The sequence below is a fragment of the Squalius cephalus genome (genome assembly GCF_949319135.1).
Source record: "Squalius cephalus genome assembly, chromosome: 22".
NCBI classification, from domain to species: Eukaryota; Metazoa; Chordata; class Actinopteri; order Cypriniformes; family Leuciscidae; genus Squalius; species Squalius cephalus.
The window spans coordinates 4170915-4193125 of NC_137143.1; the positions used below are offsets into that span (position 1 = coordinate 4170915).

At 38.3% G+C, this 22211-nt stretch overlaps 2 protein-coding genes across 7 annotated transcripts in view; both read left to right on the forward strand.

The window, feature by feature from the left end:
• The window catches only part of mapk14b (mitogen-activated protein kinase 14b), a 37858-nt gene extending 25022 nt beyond the window's left edge, over positions 1-12836 (forward strand). Inside the window, exons 6-12 of one of the 2 annotated variants that reach the window (XM_079857383.1) lie at positions 1618-1665; positions 1848-1962; positions 3148-3219; positions 7732-7811; positions 10794-10872; positions 11745-11918; positions 12005-12836. In XM_079857383.1, coding sequence (XP_079713509.1) covers positions 1618-1665; positions 1848-1962; positions 3148-3219; positions 7732-7811; positions 10794-10872; positions 11745-11918; positions 12005-12072 — 636 coding nt within the window. In that variant the 3' untranslated portion in view covers positions 12073-12836. Of the gene's footprint in view, positions 1-1617; positions 1666-1847; positions 1963-3147; positions 3220-7731; positions 7812-9464; positions 9545-10793; positions 10873-11744; positions 11919-12004 lie in introns of both variants that reach the window. The other variant, XM_079857384.1, reaches the window with a different exon arrangement.
• A 1895-nt stretch (positions 12837-14731) lies between these two features.
• Positions 14732-22211, forward strand: part of srpk1b (SRSF protein kinase 1b) — a 49828-nt gene continuing 42348 nt past the window's right edge. The window contains exons 1-2 of one of the 5 annotated variants that reach the window (XM_079857200.1): positions 14732-14817; positions 15914-15968. In XM_079857200.1, coding sequence (XP_079713326.1) covers positions 14805-14817; positions 15914-15968 — 68 coding nt within the window. In that variant the 5' untranslated portion in view covers positions 14732-14804. Of the gene's footprint in view, positions 14818-14938; positions 15135-15913; positions 15969-19604; positions 20112-22211 lie in introns of those variants that run through there. The other 4 variants (XM_079857197.1, XM_079857202.1, XM_079857199.1 and 1 more) reach the window with 4 other exon arrangements.

The window sequence follows — 22211 nt, forward strand, 5'->3', positions numbered from 1 at the left end:
ACCAATCACATGGCAGTTGCTTCAATGCATTTAGGGGTGTGGTCCTGGTCAAGACAATCTCCTGAACTCCAAACTGAATGTCAGAATGGGAAAGAAAGGTGATTTAAGCAATTTTGAGCGTGGCATGGTTGTTGGTGCCAGACGGGCCGGTCTGAGTATTTCACAATCTGCTCAGTTACTGGGATTTTCATGCACAACCATTTCTAGGGTTTACAAAGAATGGTGTGAAAAGGGAAAAACATCCAGTATGCGGCAGTCCTGTGGGCGAAAATGCCTTGTTGATGCTAGAGGTCAGAGGAGAATGGGCCGACTGATTCAAGCTGATAGAAGAACAACTTTGACTGAAATAACCACTCGTTACAACCGAGGTATGCAGCAAAGCATTTGTGAAGCCACAACACGCACAACCTTGAGGCGGATGGGCTACAACAGCAGAAGACCCCACCGGGTACCACTCATCTCCACTACAAATAGGAAAAAGAGGCTACAATTTGCACGAGCTCACCAAAATTGGACAGTTGAAGACTGGAAAAATGTTGCCTGGTCTGATGAGTCTCGATTTCTGTTGAGACATTCAGATGGTAGAGTCAGAATTTGGCGTAAACAGAATGAGAACATGGATCCATCATGCCTTGTTACCACTGTGCAGGCTGGTGGTGGTGGTGTAATGGTGTGGGGGATGTTTTCTTGGCACACTTTAGGCCCCTTAGTGCCAATTGGGCATCGTTTAAATGCCACGGCCTACCTGAGCATTGTTTTTGACCATGTCCATCCCTTTATGACCACCATGTGCCCATCCTCTGATGGCTACTTCCAGCAGGATAATGCACCATGTCACAAAGCTCGAATCATTTCAAATTGGTTTCTTGAACATGACAATGAGTTCACTGTACTAAAATGGCCCCCACAGTCACCAGATCTCAACCCAATAGAGCATCTTTGGGATGTGGTGGAACGGGAGCTTCGTGCCCTGGATGTGCATCCCACAAATCTCCATCAACTGCAAGATGCTATCCTATCAATATGGGCCAACATTTCTAAAGAATGCTTTCAGCACCTTGTTGAATCAATGCCACGTAGAATTAAGGCAGTTCTGAAGGCGAAAGGGGGTCAAACACAGTATTAGTATGGTGTTCCTAATAATGCTTTAGGTGAGTGTATATATACACACATATTTTATAAGGTCTTTCACATTTAATAAAATATCTGAAAAAACTACAGAGCTCCTACTTTAGAAATACAATTCAGGAATTAATTTTATTCAGTTTCTGGCTGAATCACTAGATGTGTATTGAGGAAGGAAAGGCAGTGAGAATGTGAAACTGATTTGATTCGAACGCATTTCTGAGTTTTTTCTCATTAGTGCGGAACGGTGGTTTTATTGCAGGTTTGCTGAGGGACACAGATTGGGTTTTAGGGCTTCATCTGCACCACTGCTTGTGTAAACACCTTTATGGTTTATAATGAAAGTTTTTTTGTTTGTTTCTTCCTGTCATGGCCTGATTTTAGCTCCCAGGATGATGTTTATTAGTGCATGAAAGCGTAGTAAAACATGATGCAAATTCAAAGTGATTCTCACTTATTCAGTCTATTTGCTCACCTTTCTCTGTCGTACAGGATCTTAAACCCGGTAACTTGGCTGTAAATGAAGACTGTGAACTGAAGGTGAGAGCGTGCTCTGTTTGCCAAGATCTTCATCATCATCTGATGCTTTTTCCACTGTCACATCTGTTATTATTATCCTCTGTTGACCAACAGTGGGTTTATTGTCAGGCAAACACTGAGGCGCACAGGGTAATATGAGCGGTCTAGTTTATGACTAATGCTGCATCTGATACTGTGCTCAGATTTTGGACTTTGGTCTGGCCCGGCTGACTGACGATGAGATGACGGGATACGTCGCCACCCGATGGTACCGTGCACCAGAGATCATGCTCAACTGGATGCACTACAACATGACAGGTCAGCATTAACCAGAATCCCCACTTGTGTATGGATAGCTTTTGTGTTTGTATGATTCATTACATTTTGTAACTGAAGACAACATGAAAGGACATTCACAAGTCATTTAACTTTCATGTTGTGTGTTATTTCTGGCTGAAACAGAATATTCAGCTGGAAATAATGTAGATGGGATTTGATATCATAAGTGGATAATGTTATTGGTTAATATCATATTTCCCCTCCCACACGGCCTTAACTAGCAAAAATGCTTATATTTTATCCCATGGTGCTTTAGTTTTTGTTGTTACAATTTTTGTTTATTGCTTAATTTCTTATTGGTTAAAAACACAGATTTGTGAAGTATTTCCACGTTTGTTGATCGTATTACAGTTGCATATCACCTAGTTTCCTTCTTTCTGACAAGGTGAAAGTTTTACATTTGGGTTAATGGGTTTTGTTTGGGATGAAAACCTAAAATATTTCCTAAAGTAACATTAGTGGTAACCGTATAGAAATACTAAAACTACTAAAATCGTTTTTTTAGTAATTGAAATAAAGTAAAATATAAATATATTAGATAGAAAAACTTAAACCCTTCTTTGTGATGACTTTGCGAAATATTAGAAATGTTGCTTTGACAAAAACGGAAATAAAAAATTAAAGCTGTATCAAAAAAAAATTATAAAAATGAAAAAGCACATTATAAAATTATTAAAACTTAAACTAAAATGAAAATGACAATAAAAGCTAATTAAAACAAATGAAGAAATTCAATACTATAATAGTTAAAAGTTGTAATCTTTTGTAATTATATTGAAAGTATTAATAATCAGTAGTATTATTAATTGTTGAAAATTAATGCACATTTTCATTAGAATAACGTGCACTGAGGAATTTTAGGCCGTTTATACCGGTTCTGGTCGATCGGATGTGGCCGAATGTGTTCGATCAGCCACAAAAGACCGTCTACTCTCCGCCTACTGACCTAATGAGTGAACATTATGGGAAGCGCACTAGCCAGGCGGGATTTAAACTTTGTCGGCTGAAGTTTGGTTTGAACATGAAAAACGTACCGAGCACGATGTTCTCTCACCATTCCTGATTTCTAACACACATTTACTAAAAAAGTTAGTATTGCATTGTCTTTAACAGAATGTATTTTGTTTCCACGAATGAGAACAGTGTTTTTGTGTTGTGTTGTAGTGGACATCTGGTCGGTGGGCTGCATAATGGCTGAGCTCCTCACTGGACGGACCCTGTTTCCCGGCACTGATCGTATCCTTTCCCCATCATTCATCCCCTGCACAAAACCCCTCTTCCTGGAAATACCCCTTTAGCGAAGTGGCATTTGTTTAGCCCCCCCTCCCCATCTGTAAGTTTGAAAAAAAGGCAGCTACGCGTGTCAGCCGGTCCTAATTCATAGAGCGAGGCGGTGATCCTGAGGGAAATGAATCAGCTAGTGTCGGGCCTGCGGTCTCCCAGTGAGTCACGCTGCCGGACGGTCCTGTTGACGGAAAACATGAACTTTGCTCAGTCTTAAAGGACAAAGATACTAGCACAGCGTGGGCAATCTTAATGTGTTTCTGCTTCTGCTCTGCTTCACGAGGTCGTCGAATCAAACCCCCTGTGAAAAATACAACACACTCACACACACTCCCACATTAAATGGCGTCTTGGCCTTTCAAGAAAGGAAGTGTGATCTGCATTTCAAGGAAGTGTGCGAAAGAATAGATTAGGATAAAAGAAGTAGTTATTTGGTTGCCAGATAAATCTGCTTTCTGTGTGTATTTGTCTTTTTGTGTGTGCATAATAATATAACTCGGTTTAGATGTGTAAAATAGCTTTAATTTATATTAGTTAACACTCAATTTGTGTGTGTTCGAGTGTCAGGTGACTCTCACAAATGTACATACATTCCTATTACAGAAATAGTTTGGGCAGGAATAAAATTATCATTCATTTATTCCAAACTGCACTAATTAATTTAAATAAATAAATGTATATATTAGGGCTGTCAATAGATTAACATTTTCTATCGTGATTAGTCCCACGCTTTTGTGCATGCATATGTATGCTTAATCGTGAAATGAAGTATACATCATTTGTCTTGATTAACGTGTTTATTTTGTCATCATTTGCTAATCCGAAAATCAGATCGAAGGACGATTCTCACAAAGATATTTTCTGCAAGCTTTTTTCTTGGTAAATGTAGCCGTCTTTCCAAAAAAAAGACACTTGGAGACTCCAAAAGGACCAAATGATTCATACATGAATGCACACATGAAAAAAACATTACAGAACAGAACTTTTCAGAATTCAGTGTACAGTTTTTAGAGTAGTTTATGTTTTAGACATGTCATGTTGCGATACTGAACATGGAGATGCCAAAAAATAAAGCCCCGTTTACTTTCATCGTTAGAAAAAGCTGCATTCTCACAAAATAGAAAAGAGTGAAGGTCACAGAGATGAACATTTCAATTTTTTGCTAAACTGCTCCTTTAAATCCACACTAACACAAACGGATAAAGCACACAACACACACACATGGTTTGATGCGCTAGCTTGCGTGTATGAGCTGCTTGTTGACTTGCTGCATTTATGCTTGTTTCTGACTAGACTGCATTAATGAACCGCCCCGATCGGTCATCATTTTGCTTGCAAACACTTTTTAGTCTTCGAACAATGATACCTCTCTCTCTTCCTCAACTTTTCACTTACCTTTTGATGATTGTTTGTGCTGTTCGGTAACATCCACCTGTGCCAGATTTGAATAGAAGTCAGTGTGGATCTGGAACGGTGTAGAACCAGCCCACTTTACTGTAGCTCACACACGTTTGCCACATTCAGTTGTTAAACTTATTTGCACGCTTTCAGTAACTGCGTTCACATGCATAAGAATATTCTTATATTAATCAGAATTTGGTTTCATTACAATGTAAGGGACCATGTTTTGATAATGTAAGAACATTCAGATTTAAACCCATTAACCATAACAAATATACTGGTTTCTAGAAATCTGAAAAATTGTATGCAATGGCCTTAAACAGCTTACCCTTTCACAGCAGATTTAGCTAACACTTTATTTTACAGTGTCCTTGTTACATATGTTACATGTACTTACCATAGTAATAACAGTAAAGTATGCATAATTACATGCAACTAACCCTAAACCAAATCCTAATCCTACCCTAACCCTATAGTAAGTACATGTAGTTGCTTAATATTACTCAGTACTTAAATATATAATTACACTGTAACAATGACACCTTAAAATAAAGTGTAACCCAGATTTATTTAACAAACAGTCAAGTATGCTAAATATGATGTTCATTTGCAAAAATAAATCCTTAAATTCGACATTAATAACTTTTTTCACGCCATTAGCCGCGTGTTCACTCTATCTCTGAGGATCTCCCGGTTCTTGGCTCATTTTGAGTCAGAATTGTGGATTCAGTGAATCGTGAACTGAAGACTCACTCTTTGACTGAATCATTTGAATCAGTGAGTCGTTGACTCGAGAACAGATGCAAATGGATCGGTCAAGTTCATGAATGAATCGTTCAGTGTGATTTGCGCACTGATTCAGGTTCAATAAAAAGAATCAGTTCGTTCGCGGACTTCACTATTGCGTCTTTTGTTCAAAATAATGAGGAACGACATGTTTTTATGAAAAACGTGGAGTAAAAAAAGTACATTATTATGCTTTGGAATTTAGTCAAGTAAAAGTTTCCCGATATAAAAAAGACTGCTTTGAGTTTGTTGTATTCAAGGTCATTGCATCCCATCACAAAGCATAAAGCCTGTCACGCTGTTGCATTAACTCATGTTTTGTGTGCTGCTTCATGCCAGTGTAATTCAGCAGTGTTGGGGAAATTACTTTTAATAGGAATGCGTTACAATATTCTGTTACTCCCTAAAAAGTAACTAATTGCGTAACTTAGTTACTTTTTATGGAATATAATGCATTGTTACTTTTGCATTTTTAATAACTTTTACATTGTTTTTTTAATAACAAAAAAACAGAAGTTCTGTTTTTAGCAAATGCAAAGTCCCTTTCACACCAAAAGTGAAATGAATAAGCTTCAGGCTGAAGGAAATGCAAATTCACGCCTGTACAGTAGAGGGCGCAGCTCAGACCTTTCAGATGTTTTCTGTCTTTCCGGATCGCAGGAGAAATACGACCAGAGAATGTCTAATAAGGGGAGAACTTCCACTCTCAGTAAACTTCCGGCGTCTGAACTGGTTGCAGTTCCGCTCACAGGACGAGTGCAGAATGAATGGAGGTCTATGGCGCTATACCCCTCAAAATCCACTTTTCTCAGGATATAATTTTTTGTCTAGTAATTTGAATGTTGTATTCGAAAGGAGATGCAAAGAAATTACACATTGCTGGGTGTTAGATTCTTTAGAGTCACTTATTTGCTTTAAAAAGTCTTTTAAAATGTCAATAACGTCATACACATCGTACGACCAGAGATACTGCTTTACGGCAATCCTTCAGTCACTTTGCACTTTCTTTTCTCTCGAGGCATTGACAACACAGCTGACACAGGTAAATACACGTGCTAGACGAGGTTTTGTTTGTTACTGGTCCTGCTTCGGATGCCACGATGCCATCAAGCGGTATCTCTGGTCGTAATCAGTCCTGACCAATCAGCGTTCATTAGCAGAATGCTAGCGTGTTATGGGCAACAACAACTCAACCTGTAAGATATCGAAAGGACATAAGTACTCGTTCATTCAACTTGCGACCTATAACCCATGTTAAACTTGCAAAACCTACAATCAAATCTGAGATTTCTCAACGACAATCGGGTGAAAGAGACTAATTTAGCCGTCTAGCTCCATAGACTCCCATTCAGTCTGCACTCATGGGCGATCGCCCCCAGTGGAGCTCTGGTGGAACTACAACCACAATTCGGTACAACAGGACTTAATAGGGAGTGGCCAGGCTCTCCGTAGACGGACTCTGATACGACGCAGGGAATGAAAATTCAACACTCTTTCTTTAACAGTAAAAATTAAAAAAGAAACAGATGTTATGTTAAACTAAAGTCATTTTTGGTTATTTGTATGGTCGAATTGGATCATCAGCAGCAAAGACAGTAAATAAAGTGAGATTAAATACATAAAGTATATTTGGGTTATTTAAGGTTTTAATTATTGCAGGTTTGCGTAATATATTCTGAATTTTCATTTCACTGTTTTTATTAATTGAGGAATACTGAATCTGTTTTTGTCCAAGTGGGATGAGTAAATGTATGTTCACATTTAGTCTAGAACTACAATAACCATCATGTTCACCCACAGCACACACAACGCCTCTGCGCTTACTCGTGATTTCTCTCTGAACATGGCGACAGGAGAGGCGTGAGCCAGTAAATTGAAAAAAAAATGAACTCTGACAGTTTGTTGTAAATTTTAAAGTAATGCATTGCTTTACTAGTTACTTGAAAAAAGTAATCTGATTACATAACTCGCATTACTCGTAATGCGTTACCCCAACACTAATTCAGTCAGGTAAGTGTGCTAGCTTAGTTCTGCTACGCTAACTTCCTCAATGAAGCAGTTGAAGGATCTGAGAAGTCTTGAAAGCTCCATACATAATGATTGCAGAATGCATGTTGGCTTTGAACCAATCATGGCTCAGTTTTATTTCTAGCTTTATCCCATTTTCCTGTGCTGTTTTTATTCTTTAGTTTAAAAAATCATTTTGTTATCACCCCCCCAGTCCCTGCTTTCATAGTCACCCCATTCCCTGCATTTTCCTTTATTTTGCTCTTAAAGATATTGATCAGTTGAAGCTTATCATGATGCTCGTCGGAACCCCAGGGCCAGAGTTCTTGATGAAAGTCTCTTCGGAGTCTGTGAGTGTTTCTGTTCTGCCTGAGTTTGACTCCCTCTGTGTCGCAATGACGGCCTGACGGCCTGTTCTGCTTTCTTCACTCACCCCGATCACACTTCATGCATGTCGCATCATTTTTTCCCTTTCTTTTTCACTGGCATGAACTACTAGTTATGCAATCACCTTAAAATAGTCAGTAGTAGTCAGACAGCTGGCAGATGAATTTGCAAAATCCACCCATGATTACGAGTGTGTACGAATGGCTTTCTTAATTCTCGCTCTCTTGCGTCCTGCACTTCCTGTTGTATTTCCTGTGTCTGTCTTAACCCTGGATTGATTAACATGGGGTGCATGCACTCAGTTTTTTTCTCTTGTTTTCCAGTACAGATGCCTAAACATTCTTTAATCATGATACATTTACCTGAAAAGCAAAATGACAGGAGATATTAGGTATTGTTTTCTAAAAAATTTAGTATGTTTTGGGGGTTTTAGTATGAATATGTTAGCCTATGTGAGTTCTATAAGCTAATGTGCTCCGAAATGCTCCGCATTTAGAAGATATAAGCATTAAAAACGTACAGTCTCTCACTTCCGCCAATATGGATCAACGATTTTGATGACATCACTCTGCCTTGATTTTTTTTTGTCCAATCAAATGCTCTCTAGAATCTGAAGTCCCGCCCCTACATTATAAATAGATGCTGAAATCAGTCATTTGTTAACACATTTACTATTTTCTACATGGTGAATGGCACACAGTGCACTATATAGGGAATAGGGAATGATTCAGACAGTGTAAATATGCTTTACATAGCTCCGGTCCAGAGACACGATAGCACAGGGCGGATCATGACCTTTTAGGACCCATTTGAATTCTACACAGAATGCTGTATTTTAAAGCAATATGGAGGAGATTAGCAGGATAGACGTATAGACAGCCCCCCCCCCCCCCCCCCACGAGTTCTATTACCATCGAAATGATTTCGAAGCTGTTATGTTAAGGTACAAATCTTGCATAGTGTGCCTTTAAATAACGCTGCATGTTTCAAGGCTCTTCAGTGGGCCTTTAAAACAAGAAAACATCTGCCAATGGGTCAAAAAATAAACTTGTTTTCCCTTCAAATTAAGTTTATTTTTCTGACCCTGTTGGCAGAAATCGTTTTAAGCACATTTTGACACATTTGCGATCGTATTTTCTCCCCTACTGTGGCGTACATCCCAGTAAAACGGCTTCTGGAATAAGAACAAAAAGGGCGGGGCTTGATTTTGTCCGTGGGGAATTGATTGGATGGTTGTGGTTTGCTATTGGTGGATCTCATGTGAGTGACAGGTTGCCCCGCCCTCGCACCAGTAAACACGTCATCAGAGCGTCAAAGCTATTTTCATGAAAGATTACGAGGCACATGCATTTATGATGTACACATATAAATCATTTATAATATATGCAATATTTTATGCAATAACATACTACAATATTTGATAAAAATGTAGATTTTAGTTGTCATTTTGCTTTTCAAGTAAGTGTATCTCCAGTTTTTCCCTTCTTAAACGATCTCAGCATTAAGCCGCAACGTAAAGCAACCAAAGATAGCAGCAGCTGCATTGTTCTCCTGTTTGTCCACTCATTTTTGTGAGTGTATTTGAACCGTACGCCCCTTGACCTGGGTTCCCCAAGATATAAACCAGCTTCAGCAGATAATGCGACTGACGGGAACCCCGCCGGCCTCTCTAATAAGCCGGATGCCGAGCCACGAGGTGAGCGCACGGACCCTCTCCGAACTCCTCCAGACCCGGCCGCTCTGGAATGAGTGACTCAGTTTCCCCCATGTGACTCTTTTCTGTTTGCCCTGGATCATTTTTAATTTTCCAAACTATTCCCAACCTTTCCCAAACACTGCCTGCTTTTCGTTTAACCTGACCTTTAGGATATACCTAATTTGTGCCCACAGCACTGAGCTTTAAGGCGAACGCCGGCACTCTTTAAACCCAGGCATGCAGTGAGTTTTAGACTGCTTAAGCTCTAACATACAATGTCGAATGTTCCATGTAGTAAACAATAGACGCAGTGTTTGTTCAACATGCAGTAGCGCTGGTCTGTATTGTCTGAGGTCCGCTGGAAAACACCAGGTCCTGATCGAGATTTCAACGGAAATATTATGTTTGTGAACAACAGAAAATGGCACCAAAAAATATTTAGACACACTTTAAAAATATCTGACTGTCATTGCGTTAGATGTAAAATATCAATGACGTTTATGTATTTTTAGTGTGCAAATATTTTTGAGGAGCTGTATATTAAGATAACTCTTAATCTCAGAGCACTGCAGTGATTATGTATTTTTGTAGGCCATCCCGTAAGTTCACGTCACCCTGGTTCCCTCACAAAAAAAGGGGGTTGTTTTTTTTTTCCATTGGATTTTTGCAGAAAATAAGCTCTGTGACCAACATAGTTCATAATTCTTACATGATAATCTTTACAAATGAACACAACTTGAATGCAGTTGGTAGAAGAGCTAAACGTAGGCTATAAACGAACTACACCACAGTCACGGGACTTCAACGGCAGCGACACTAAGTTTCCGACAACTCTTTATTTTCCCTGAAAGTTCAAGTTGTAATGGTTTAAAAAGTGGACAAACTTTGTAGTCCCATTTAGACGCTTGTTAACAATCACCTTTTTCAAGGCAAGTTAGCTTAAAAAAAACCCAAGCGGGGTTTTAGTGATGTAGAATAAAACATGAAAATATCTTGATCTTGTGTTCACCACAGACCTTATTTCAGGCATTTAACCAAAAACTCATGGACTTCTGGACTGGACTAGTTAAAATGCTAACTTGTTTCCGGGTTTTGGCCTTCAGAAATACGTCATCCCTGCAGCATTCTACTGTTGTCATGCTTTTCTCTTAGCCGTCTTTGTTTGCTTTACTTTGCCTTCAATTTTGTCCTTATTTTGACTCCATAATAATTATGTGTAATCATTTAATGTTATGTTTTTAATCAACAGGCAAGGAACTACATCAATTCTCTTCCTTACATGCCCAAAAGGAGCTTTGCAGATGTGTTTATTGGTGCAAATCCATTAGGTAACAATTCTGTCTTTCTATATAATGATGAAAACCCCGTTCCACTGAAACTCATTCGGCTGAAATCCAGACATCTTTCAGAAAGTTAATGTGTGAAGTTAAGAGTAATTAACATATTTACAGAGTCATTACCATTCTTTTCAGTCAAAAGTCATTAATCACATTTATTTTATTCTACTGACCACCCAATTTGTAACTATTAGAAATATAAAAAATAAAGTCAATATATTCTGAATAATATGCACTACTTATAACTTTGGGGTGAATATTTTTATTTATTTTTTATTTTTTTTTAAAGACACTAATTGTTTTATTCAGCAAGGACGCATTAAATTAATCAAATGTGACCATTAAGACATTTATAATGATACAATAGGTTTCTATTTCAAATAATGCTGTTCATTTATACTCACAAATATAATAAAAAGCATAATTACATGCGACTAATCCTAAACCAAACTCTAATCCTAACCCTGTAGTAAGTACTTGTAGCTAATTAATATTACTCAGTATAATTACACTGTAACACGGACACCTTAAAATAAAGTGTAACCAAAAAATGTATTTTAGAAACATGTTGTCTTTATAATTTCACTATTAATAACTCACACAGTATTTTATGCATGATCATATTTAGCTGGAATCCCACGATAAAAACATTGACAGCCAATCAGAATCCTTCCTGCATCTCAATATGCTTTTGATGCTGCATTTGGAATGAACTTATGTATACATCAATCAAACTCACACATATAACATTTGTAAAGATAATTTTTTAAATGACCGACCACATTGATTCTAATGGAAGCAACATTAATGTTGAGCAATCGTAAACCCTTCTGTGATTATAAACGCTGCTTGTTGTGTTTCAGCTGTGGACCTGCTGGAGAAGATGCTGGTTCTGGACACGGATAAGCGGATCACAGCGTCGGATTCTCTCGCGCACCCGTACTTCTCCCAGTATCACGACCCAGACGACGAGCCCGAGGCAGAACCGTACGACCAGAGCTTCGAGAGTCGCGATCTAGAGATCGAAGAGTGGAAACGTAAGCCTGCGCATTCGATTTCTCAAGAGACGTGACGTTTAATCGAATGACCTCTCCGTGATGTAACGTCTTGTCTTTGCCCACAGGGCTCACGTACGAGGCGGTGGTGAGCTTCGAGCCTCCAATGTTCGACGGAGACGAGATGGAGGCGTGAGGAGAATCACCGAGGACCTTCGACCGTACAGGAAAATGACATTCAAGTGCCTGCCATCATCAAGTCCATGCCTTCACACACGCTCGGTCAAAATAAGAGGGGAAAAAACACGCAAACTTTCCAAAAGGACACAGAGAATGTAATGTTTTGTGCCCTGTGCCCCGGTAAAATGAACTGCTTTTTTAAAAATTAGAGAAAAATGTGCATTCTCATGCAAAACAAATTCATATCAGCATTTTAAAACATTTAATATTCTTTCTCTGGGGAAGTGAAACGTTTACCTCCAAACTCCGCTTGCAGCCTATACGATAAATAAAGGCCAGAGAAGTTCTGTACTGTCAGAATACTAAGTTTTAGATATGTAAATAAAATGGCACAGCTGTATATACATGGAAATAATGTGCACCAACAGTTTTATTTAGTATTTGCAGCGAAGCACACATCACAGAATGTGACCTGCATTATAAATAGCAAGTGAACGAACTAAAGAGTGAATCCGAACACGTAAAGAGATTGTAATTACTATTTAGTGCTGTGTGTAGAATGTAAACAGACGCAGTGTTCTTCTGCCGACCGCATCTGAACAGGAATGAAATATTAATACATGCAGTCATGCTTGTTCTGAAATATATATGGGAAAATATTTAGATATTGGTGCTCAGTGCGAAAACTCTCACGATTTTTTAACATTAAAATGTTGAGCAAATCTCATGAATCCTCTTTAGGATACACAAACCCAAAATCAGAAGAAAAAAGTTCAATATAAGAATACAACGGCTATTTTGAGAACCAATAATGTTATTATATTATTAATATATATTAATGATTCATTCATTTTACCTCACGACAGGGTGCTCATTACCGCAATGCAACAAAATCTCATTGCTGTATTAGAGTGGATAAAAATTAGATTTATTATTTCAATGGTACATTATTTTGTCCATCATGATAATATCTGTTGTAATGCTTTTATTTAATACAGATTTAAATTTTAAATTAAAAAAATTCTTGTTGCGGTAATGAGACTCGCCATTGAGAATAATGGATTTAAGAAAAGAAAAATCATGAAAGGCATATCAAAATGCAGAAGGTTTTAAAGATATGCTTCCTTTTATATATAAATATATAAAAATGTATTTTATTTTATTTAGGGGTTAAATGTGATTTGGCTTTTTTTTTTTTGTGCGATCCATCCTTTTTATCTGCCAGAGTTAACTCCTTATTAAAAGGCAGCTGGTCCTCTAGCTAGACTAGAGCGTAGTTTCTCTCCCAGCCATTTTCCTTCATTTATTATTTATGTAAATTAAGAGAAATGGGTGTGAAAAGGGGATTAGGTTTGAACAGCAAGTTTACGTGAACAGAACAACTCTACGAGCGAGAGACGGTTGCATTATGGCCCACAATAAAGTGATTCCCCTTTATTATTGTTTGCCCTGGGAAAGACATACAGCCTGGAAGTTCATGTTTGCAAAAATGAAAGAACCTGAGCCAATATTCTGCTTTTCCACTGATCTTGATTTAACAGCCCAGACTAGAAGACCGTCATCACGAATGTGTTTTCTCAAGCGCAGCCGGCATCTAACTTATTGTATCAGATTATTTTTAAGGTGTTTTCTTTTTCACTGTATATTATCACTTAATTTTATTCAGCAATATTTTCTGTGTTGAGCATGTATTGTTATATGTGAGGCGGGGTGTGTATTTATGCGCATTTTACAGTTTTCTGAGGAGTGGAGAATCACTAAACGTGTCAATCAGTGGTGCATATTTCAGTTTGTCGCATGGAACCATTTTACATAGAAAAGAGATCATTGTATCACTTTTTTGTGCATTTAACAAGTTTTTCTTTAGTCACCCATAAGTTATGTGGTCTGTGAACAACCACTGCTATTCAGAAATAAAGGCAATTATTTTTCACAACACTCATTCTTTGCTATTTCTTTTGCACAGAACGGTTTTATATTTTAAAATACTTTATTTTAAAGAGGAATAAATGTAGAGTTGCATCAGTACAAACTATTCTTTGAAAACACTGCCACCAAGTGGTAATTGCTCATAGCACAAGGTGTGGAATACTGTTACATAAAAATGAATGTATTGAAGAACCATTGCAATTGTAAGACATTTTTTAAGCTCTCGTGACACCAAAGGTAAACTCAAAGAAATCAGTAAAATAAGGTGATGAGAGTACTGTGTAAAATGTATGCAGAATACAATGTGTGCTAAGAGCATTTTCTCGCTATTGTAGCCCTGAGGAAAAAAAACAACAGAAAATACAATTAACTGAACACATGTGTGACAACGTGTACAGCATAGATGTGGGGCAAGTTGTCACAATAGCAAACTGCACTGATTTGAGAAGAATGTGTCAGAATGATGAAATACTTACACATCTACCACAACATATCTGTTTTTAAAACTATATTGTATTATTGACTATGCAATAGCTTTTCTGCTGATTTAATATATATTTTAAATCGTTGGCTGGATGTATACTATACTAGTGCGGTTTCAATGGTCTCTTGTTTACCCAACAGTGATTACAAACCCAACTCGACTTTTTGACTCCAGACCTTGTGGCATCTTCTGTATGCGCGCGACTCGAGTCGTGTGTACATGTGGGTGTGATACTGTACTTCTGTTGTTTGGTTCAGTTGTTGTTTGGCAAGTTTTGTGCGCATGCGCGGACCGTTACATGTGAGTGAATCTGAGCTCTTAGCCGCCGGTGCAGCATGGAAAGGAAAGGTGAGCATCAAAACGACTTAATTACTGTCCTCCAAAATAGTTTGTATCAACAGTACACATGTAAATAGAAATAAACATCGCACCCAGACTGAATCATATCCGTGTTGTGAACAGGCGCGCTAGTATGAGAGGTGCTAGTGTGTTTGACAAGAGACAAAGCCCATGTGTGTTTAGCTGTTGCTAATATAACAACAGTAACGTTACTCCAGCTTTAACGTACATAGACATCTGCTCATATTACACGGAATATCTGGACGTTTGTTGCTCATTTATGGATATATGTTGCGTGTTTCTGATTGTAGTTGCTGTTTGTTGTTGTAAGTTAATATTCTTGTAGCCTCGCTCGTTCGCGTGAGCCTCTGCTAGCTGAACTTTCTCTTGTTTTGGCTCGTTTAAAAAAAAATACGCCATGTTTATCGTAAATGTTTATTTTAATGAAAGTAAATCAGTGCTGTGATTATTGAAAACTCTCGTTTTTATGTTGTTTGTGTCGTCAAAATGCTAACAGCACAAACTGACAAAGCCGCCAAAACTTACAAATGAATCAATTAAAATATTGTACTGATCATGGTTACCGCCAAATTATTGACTACTGTAAAACTTTAATAACATATTAGGGAATATTGGAACAATATAATAAGCCTTTCAAATATTTTTTCCGTCGTTTTGTTTCATATTTATTGTTGATGACAGTTTTGGTTCAAATGAAGTCACCACTGTATTATCTGTAGTAACGTTAGTGTGTTATCTTGAAAACTAACGTTAACACTTTATTTTCAATGGTCCACTTTGACTTAAACTTAACTTTGCACGTACAGCTTATTCTACTAACCCGAACCCTAAACTAACAGTGTAGTAATAATTAATGAGATCTAGTTGACATGTAAAGTTACTCATAGTTAGTATAATGTCTAAAGTCGACCATCAAAATAAAGTGTAACCGAAAACTATGATTACCATGTTTTGTGGCGACATAAAAATTGTCTCTCATAACATGAAAGATATTACTTTCAGCTGTAACATACATAGAAGACTATCATGCTTACTTGCAGATTATTATTTGCGTGCTCAAATAAATTCTTGTGTTTTCTGACAGTACTTGCACTTCAGGCGAGGAAGAAAAGGACCAAAACCAAGAAACCCTGCAAAAAGTGAGTAAATCCAGTTTGTATACGTATATTTCTCAATATTAAGTCATGAAAAGACTCCAAGGAGATCGGAACATGATTCAAAAACATCAGCGGGTAGAAACAGTGGTGTAAAGTAATAATAATTTTAATGAGTTTACATTTATTATGAGGTCTGGAAATTCAGAATCACTCTACTCAAAACGCTCACTCAAGTCAGCAAAAAACAAAGATCACAAGAAAGTGACAAATGCTATTCTGTTTGAAGTCAATGGAGAAGATATTGAAGATGAAGATGAGAAGATGAATAAACTCTGAAACAACAACTCTATAAGCCATTTAAAGGGATAGACGAATACAGTCGGCGTTATATTAAAAAATGTCCTGGTTCTTCCAAGCTTTATAATGGGAGTGAATGGTTGTTTCTGTTTTGAAGTCCATCAAAGTGCATCCATCCATGATAAAAGTGCTCCACACGGCTCTGGTGGGGTAATAAAGGCCTTCTGAAGTGAAGCGATGTGTTCGTGTAAGAAAGATATACATATTTAAAACTTTATTGACCAAAATAACTAGCTTCCGGCAAACGTCCGTACACATACTACGCAAGTCGACTTACGCCACAAGAGTAACCAGTGACGCGATGTATGACGTAGGCTGTAGGAGTTCGTCAAGGTCAAGGGTTACTCTTCCACCGTAAATCGATGCGTACGGTCGTCTGCCGGAAGCTAATTATTTTAATCAAGAAAGTTTTAAGTATGGATATTTTTCTTACACGAACGCATCGCTTCACTTCATAAGGCCTTTATTAACCCACCAGAGCCGTGTGGATTTCATTTATCATGGATGGATGCACTTTGATGGCCGATCACTGCCATTATAAAGCTTGGAAGAGCTCCAATGTATTCGTCTGAAAGAAGAAAGTCATATACACCTAGAATGGCTTGAGGGTGAGTAAATCATGGGCTAATTTTCATTTTTGGGTGAACTAACCCAACAGCTAACAGGCCTTTTTTGTTTTTGATAAATGAAATGCATCATTTATTTATTTTAGGTTAGAGATTCTTAAATCCAAAGAATCAATCTTTTAGTTTATGCTGGTGTTTTTTTGTTTTGTTTTTGCAAAGCATTAAATGTAGTTTGATATAGTTGACGTTCTTTACTGTGGTGTGACGGATTATGAAATGATTCTCAATGCATCTTTTGCTCCATTTCTTTTATTAATAATAGTTACTATAATAATACTTCCAATATAGTTTTGCAGGAGATGCAAATAACAAACAGTAGAGCAAATACAATATTAAAAAGAAACGAGCAGTAAGAATACAGAAATTAATTAATTGTTACGTCCCTTAGATGTTATTGGATATTTGTCTGGGGGTAAATGGGATTATAACATTAACAGAAGAGTGTGTGTATCTTAAAATGAGGGTAGGGCAATAAAAGAAAAGGATATAGGTGAAACTCCATGCAAAAAGGTGAAAAGAAATTAATATTTACAAAGGGACCAAATAACAATACGATAACAAAGCGGGAAGGCGAGCGGTGCCAAAGAAAATAATTAATAAAGCAAAACACAGCTTATATCAGCTAAAATAACTATCAAAACAAAATGTAGAAAAGTCTTCAGTATTAAAACGCCCTAACTAAGCTATGCTGACTAACCAGATAAACAAATCACTCTCTCCTAAAACTAGTGTGTCTAATACAACCGGAATTCCGATGTTCTCCCTTTTTTATATTCACTAAAGACAAAGCCGACTATGTTTACGTGAATACGTAAAGACAATATGTCTCGCCAAGACATATTTTTAAATAACTTGTGTATGCCGCTAAAGAGAAGTGAATTCGGGATCGCATGCTGTCTGAGAAAAGCGTCTTTCTGTGCGCGCGAGTCAGCGTGAGTAACGCATTGAGATCTTTTTCGTGGCTTATTGCGCTTAATAACTAATTTTACCATCAAGCACTTTATTTTTTCATTCATGCATGTTCTTTTCGTAAAAACCAAAAGCGCAAAAAAAAAAAGTGGTTTGCTTCTGAAGGACATACACAACTTTATATTTATATATAATAAGACAAGGCTCGAAATTGCGACTATTTTGGTCGCATATGCTCCTGAAATTTAATCTGTGTGACCTAAAAATATGTTTGGGAGCATTTGTGCGAGTGCAAATAATGGTTGTGGTGCGACTTGTTTTCAGGTCCGCGGAGTGTGAATTGTGAAAAAAAAAAAAAAGTTGCCTTCTCTTCTCTGAAAAGCGTTCCGCACATTCAGCTGACATAAACCACAATTTCAATAAACGAAAAAAACTATCCAGTGATGAAATGTTTTCTGTGTTGACACAAATCTTGTGCGATGTCCTAAACTACCGGGATAATAAATCTACACATCCACTAATGACACGTCCGATTCGTGAACTAATGACTCCTTTGAACTGATTCACTTTAATGAATGGTTAAAACAACTGATCTATCCAACACTGAACTCACGAGACGTCTGAATCGGTGTATAACAAATCGGTAACACTTTAACATCGGTAAAAAAGAACGGAGTTGCGATTAAATCATGTGCCAATATCATCAAGGTGAGATGATATAGAGCCAGAAGACCAAATTTCAAATTCTGGCCACAGGATGTGTAAAGCCCCAGTGATTGTTGGTGTTGTTTTTAAATAAATAAAATCTGTTAATATATAATTTGTTGTTGTGGTGCTCATTCATTTTTGGTCGGTGTTCCTCACTTTTTGAAGTTGGGAGCACCAGTGCTACCAAGTAAAAAAGTTAATTTCGAGCCCTGAGAGTAGCCTACTTTTTTTACAATAAAACAGTACATTAATATGTATGATAACCTATTTCATTAAATGTAAAAAAAAAAAATTCTTGTTTTTATGTATCGATGCAATATTATTCACATCAGCATTGCGATGCATCGTAAAAACGATTGTACAGCTCCAGTTAAATTAAAACTTTCATTTTGGTTTCGGTAAAAAAAAAAAAAAGTGTGTATCACTAAAAAGAATTAGTATGTTATGTTTTTGTCGATTTGTGTCGATGACAGTTGTAGCTTGCACTTTGAACGTGCTTAACGTTCTTTAAAGTGAAAATCAATGGGGACCAGTGTTGTTTTGCGTGAACTATTCCTTTAACACTTTCATGTTGTTGTTATCATTCTAAGAATTTCATTTTAAAGTCAGTCTTACATGTCTTGAGTTTAATATGTTAAACAATCCAACCAAAGAGCCACGGTCTTCTTGTGGCTACATCCTGTGCTCCAGTTGGTGCTCATATGGGTGACCAGGTTTGAGTCTGGCCGCTACATATGTTGATCCAATTCTCTCTTCTCATGCCCGTTTTTCCCTGTCACCTCTTTCTGTCTGTCTCGTAAAACAAGTAAAATAATAACAATGATAATAAAACGCTTAAGAATCAGAGAACCAAATGGAGATCAATAGCAAAAATACATCCTAAAATTCTGGGGCCAGATGATGATCATGTAAACTGAAGAAATACAGTGTGTGTGTGTGTATAAGTGTGTTCCTCTGTTAAATACTGGACGACAGCTTGCCTGCCCTGAAGAGAGCGGTTACATAACAGTGCTTTGTGACAGCCATCAAGCCTGATGCGTTTTATTCTCTCTCTCACACACACACACACACACACTTTGATCTACTGACTGCTCAGGTGAAGCACGAGCAGAAGGGAACATGCCCTCTGGGGTCTGCTTGTGTCCTTGAAATATGACATGTCAGATGGACAGAACCTTCGGCCCGGCCTTTCTGCAGGAGAGAGGCGGGGTATATGACTTTTCTTCATGAGCCTCTACAAAATCTGCCATCGCCGTCCCCTCTCCTCCTGCGCTGCGTTTATGCCACACCGTGCTAGGCGAGAGTGAGTTTTCACTCACTTATCACCCTCCTCCTCTGCTCCTGTTTCTCTTGCCCTCCCTCCTGTGCTGCCTTGTTTTCCAGTCGGATCGGTAGTGTTGAGGCGGCCAGTGAGCGGAGAGCAGGCAGACACACTCTGGGAGAGAGAAAGTCACATCTGTGGTTCAACTCTGGCTCACACAATACCGTCCTGCCCCGCGCTGTCCTCCTCTGCCATGTGGCTCCTGGATTGGATCTTTTCGCTCAACACAGCTGTGGTGAAACTAGCCAGCGGTCTGAGGTGCAAGTGAGTGCATCTGTGTGTGTGTGTGTGTGTGTGTGTGTGTGTGTGTGTGTGGGTGTGTGTGGACAGCAAAGAGTGTAAGCTGAGGTGGCACTGCTGACTTATTGATGTTGGATTCATTTTTAATCAGACAGCTGATGTGCTCTGGCAAGGTGCGGGTTAGATTAGGCTTTTGTGACATGTTTGCGCCAAGGAAGCGGGACGGGTTTGCAGGACTAATATGGGTGTTAGATCCTCTTTGCTGGTGTGACAGATGTATGCAACTTTGCTGACCACCTCTTTCTGTCATGCATCCTGCCAAAGTGGGATTCAACCCTTGTGTTTTGCACCCTTGTGTTCCCTTGAAGTTGTCTCTCCAGGTGTGCACACCCTGTCTGGCACTGTGCGCAAGTTGTGGTGCAGTGCTGGAGAACTTAAAGGGCTGGTATCACAGTTCTATCTGCAGTCAACTGCACTGGGATTTGCCTAGCAGTGTGGATGCTCATTATGTAAGCTGTATCCTCCACAACTGCAGCACTGGGGTCTGGAAGACTGCGGATGACAGATAATGTGGCTCTCAGCGAGGACTGCTTGAAACCAAATCAGGTCACTGTTTTGGGGAGCTGTGTGCCATGCAGATGCTGCACTGGCCTCTTTAGCAGGGGCGGTTCCTGTTCTGAGTTACTTGACCGATCAACTCTGTAAAGTCTTGAGATTGCCAAATCTGTATTTGAAGATGCAAGGGTACTTAGTGGGCCTTTCTTATTACTATTACTATTGCTTAGGGTCAGGGATTTGAAGGAACCGCTAATCTTAAGTATTAAAACAAGGTGTGTAAATTGGGACATTTGTACAACATGAATCAAACCTTAAGTCGTGCAGATTGTTGAGCAGAGGTGTGCTAGCATTTTTCTTTGCAATCACTGGGATTAAAGTTCTCCGTCGCTACGACGGATTTCCGTTAATTGCAGCAAGTCTATGACGGATTTCCGTCAATTGAAAGTCTGTCCTTAATGTCTTAAATTCACTTTTCATAATTTTAAGGCCGTAAATAGGCTTTCATTTCTCAAATAGTATAATAAATGTCTTAATTTTAGTTTGAATAGGTCTTAAATTAAGGAAAGACGAAGTGTATTCACCCTGCTGAGGGGGATGTGATCAAAGCCTGGAGTGGAGCAAAAGCACGTTCCTCTCTCCACTCAAAACATTCTGTAATCACTCCGCTTATGGTCCACTCCGGGTTTTCAATTACAGCTCACGGAAAGTGCATGTCAGGCTACAGCTGAGCGCTGAGGTAGATATTTCATTTACCATGGACACACTTATAATGCAGGTAGGGCGATATATCGATATATTTTTTAAATGCGATATGGAATTAGACCATATCGCATATATCGATATAGTTCAAATTTGCGCTGTGATCCTTGCTCCCCGCGCCCCCCCTCCTCCTATTCCACTCTGCGCGCGTGTTTAGAGCATGTTATGAGAGGCGAATCATGACTAACGTTACTTCAGAAAACCCAGCACAATAGGAACTACCAGGCAGTGACATAAGTGTACGCTGAAATAAAGTTTTTCACCTCAGAAAAACGGACTGCCTTGTCCTGTCAGCTGTTATCCTGTTCTCGTAGCGCACACTCAATTGCACGCACAAATGCAGCGGCGCGCGCTGTATCGCCTCACTGATCAAGTGCAAAATAAACTACGAGCATGCAACGCCGTTACGTTGTAAATTACACGAAATAAAAGAAATGCAGGTATGATTTTCATTCTATTCACCAGGAGCAGTTTCCATGTTTCATTAACAGTTATTGTTAATATTGTGTATTCACCATGGTAACTGTCGTTTCCATATTAACCCCAAAATGCCACTATTTTTCTTTGTGTTATTTTTAATATTTTTAAATGACTGTAGTGGCTCATACCAACATTGTATTAACAAAAACTAGTTTGGGACTGCTATTTAATAGCTTTAGCATAGGCCTAATGTTTATTAGTACTAGTCTTTACTATTAGTCATATTCTTACAATTTATGTTAAGTAAAGGGAAAAAGTACTTGTGTGTGTTAACAAATTTTGTGTAAACGTGTTATAATTTGCCTATATATAATAAATAAATATATA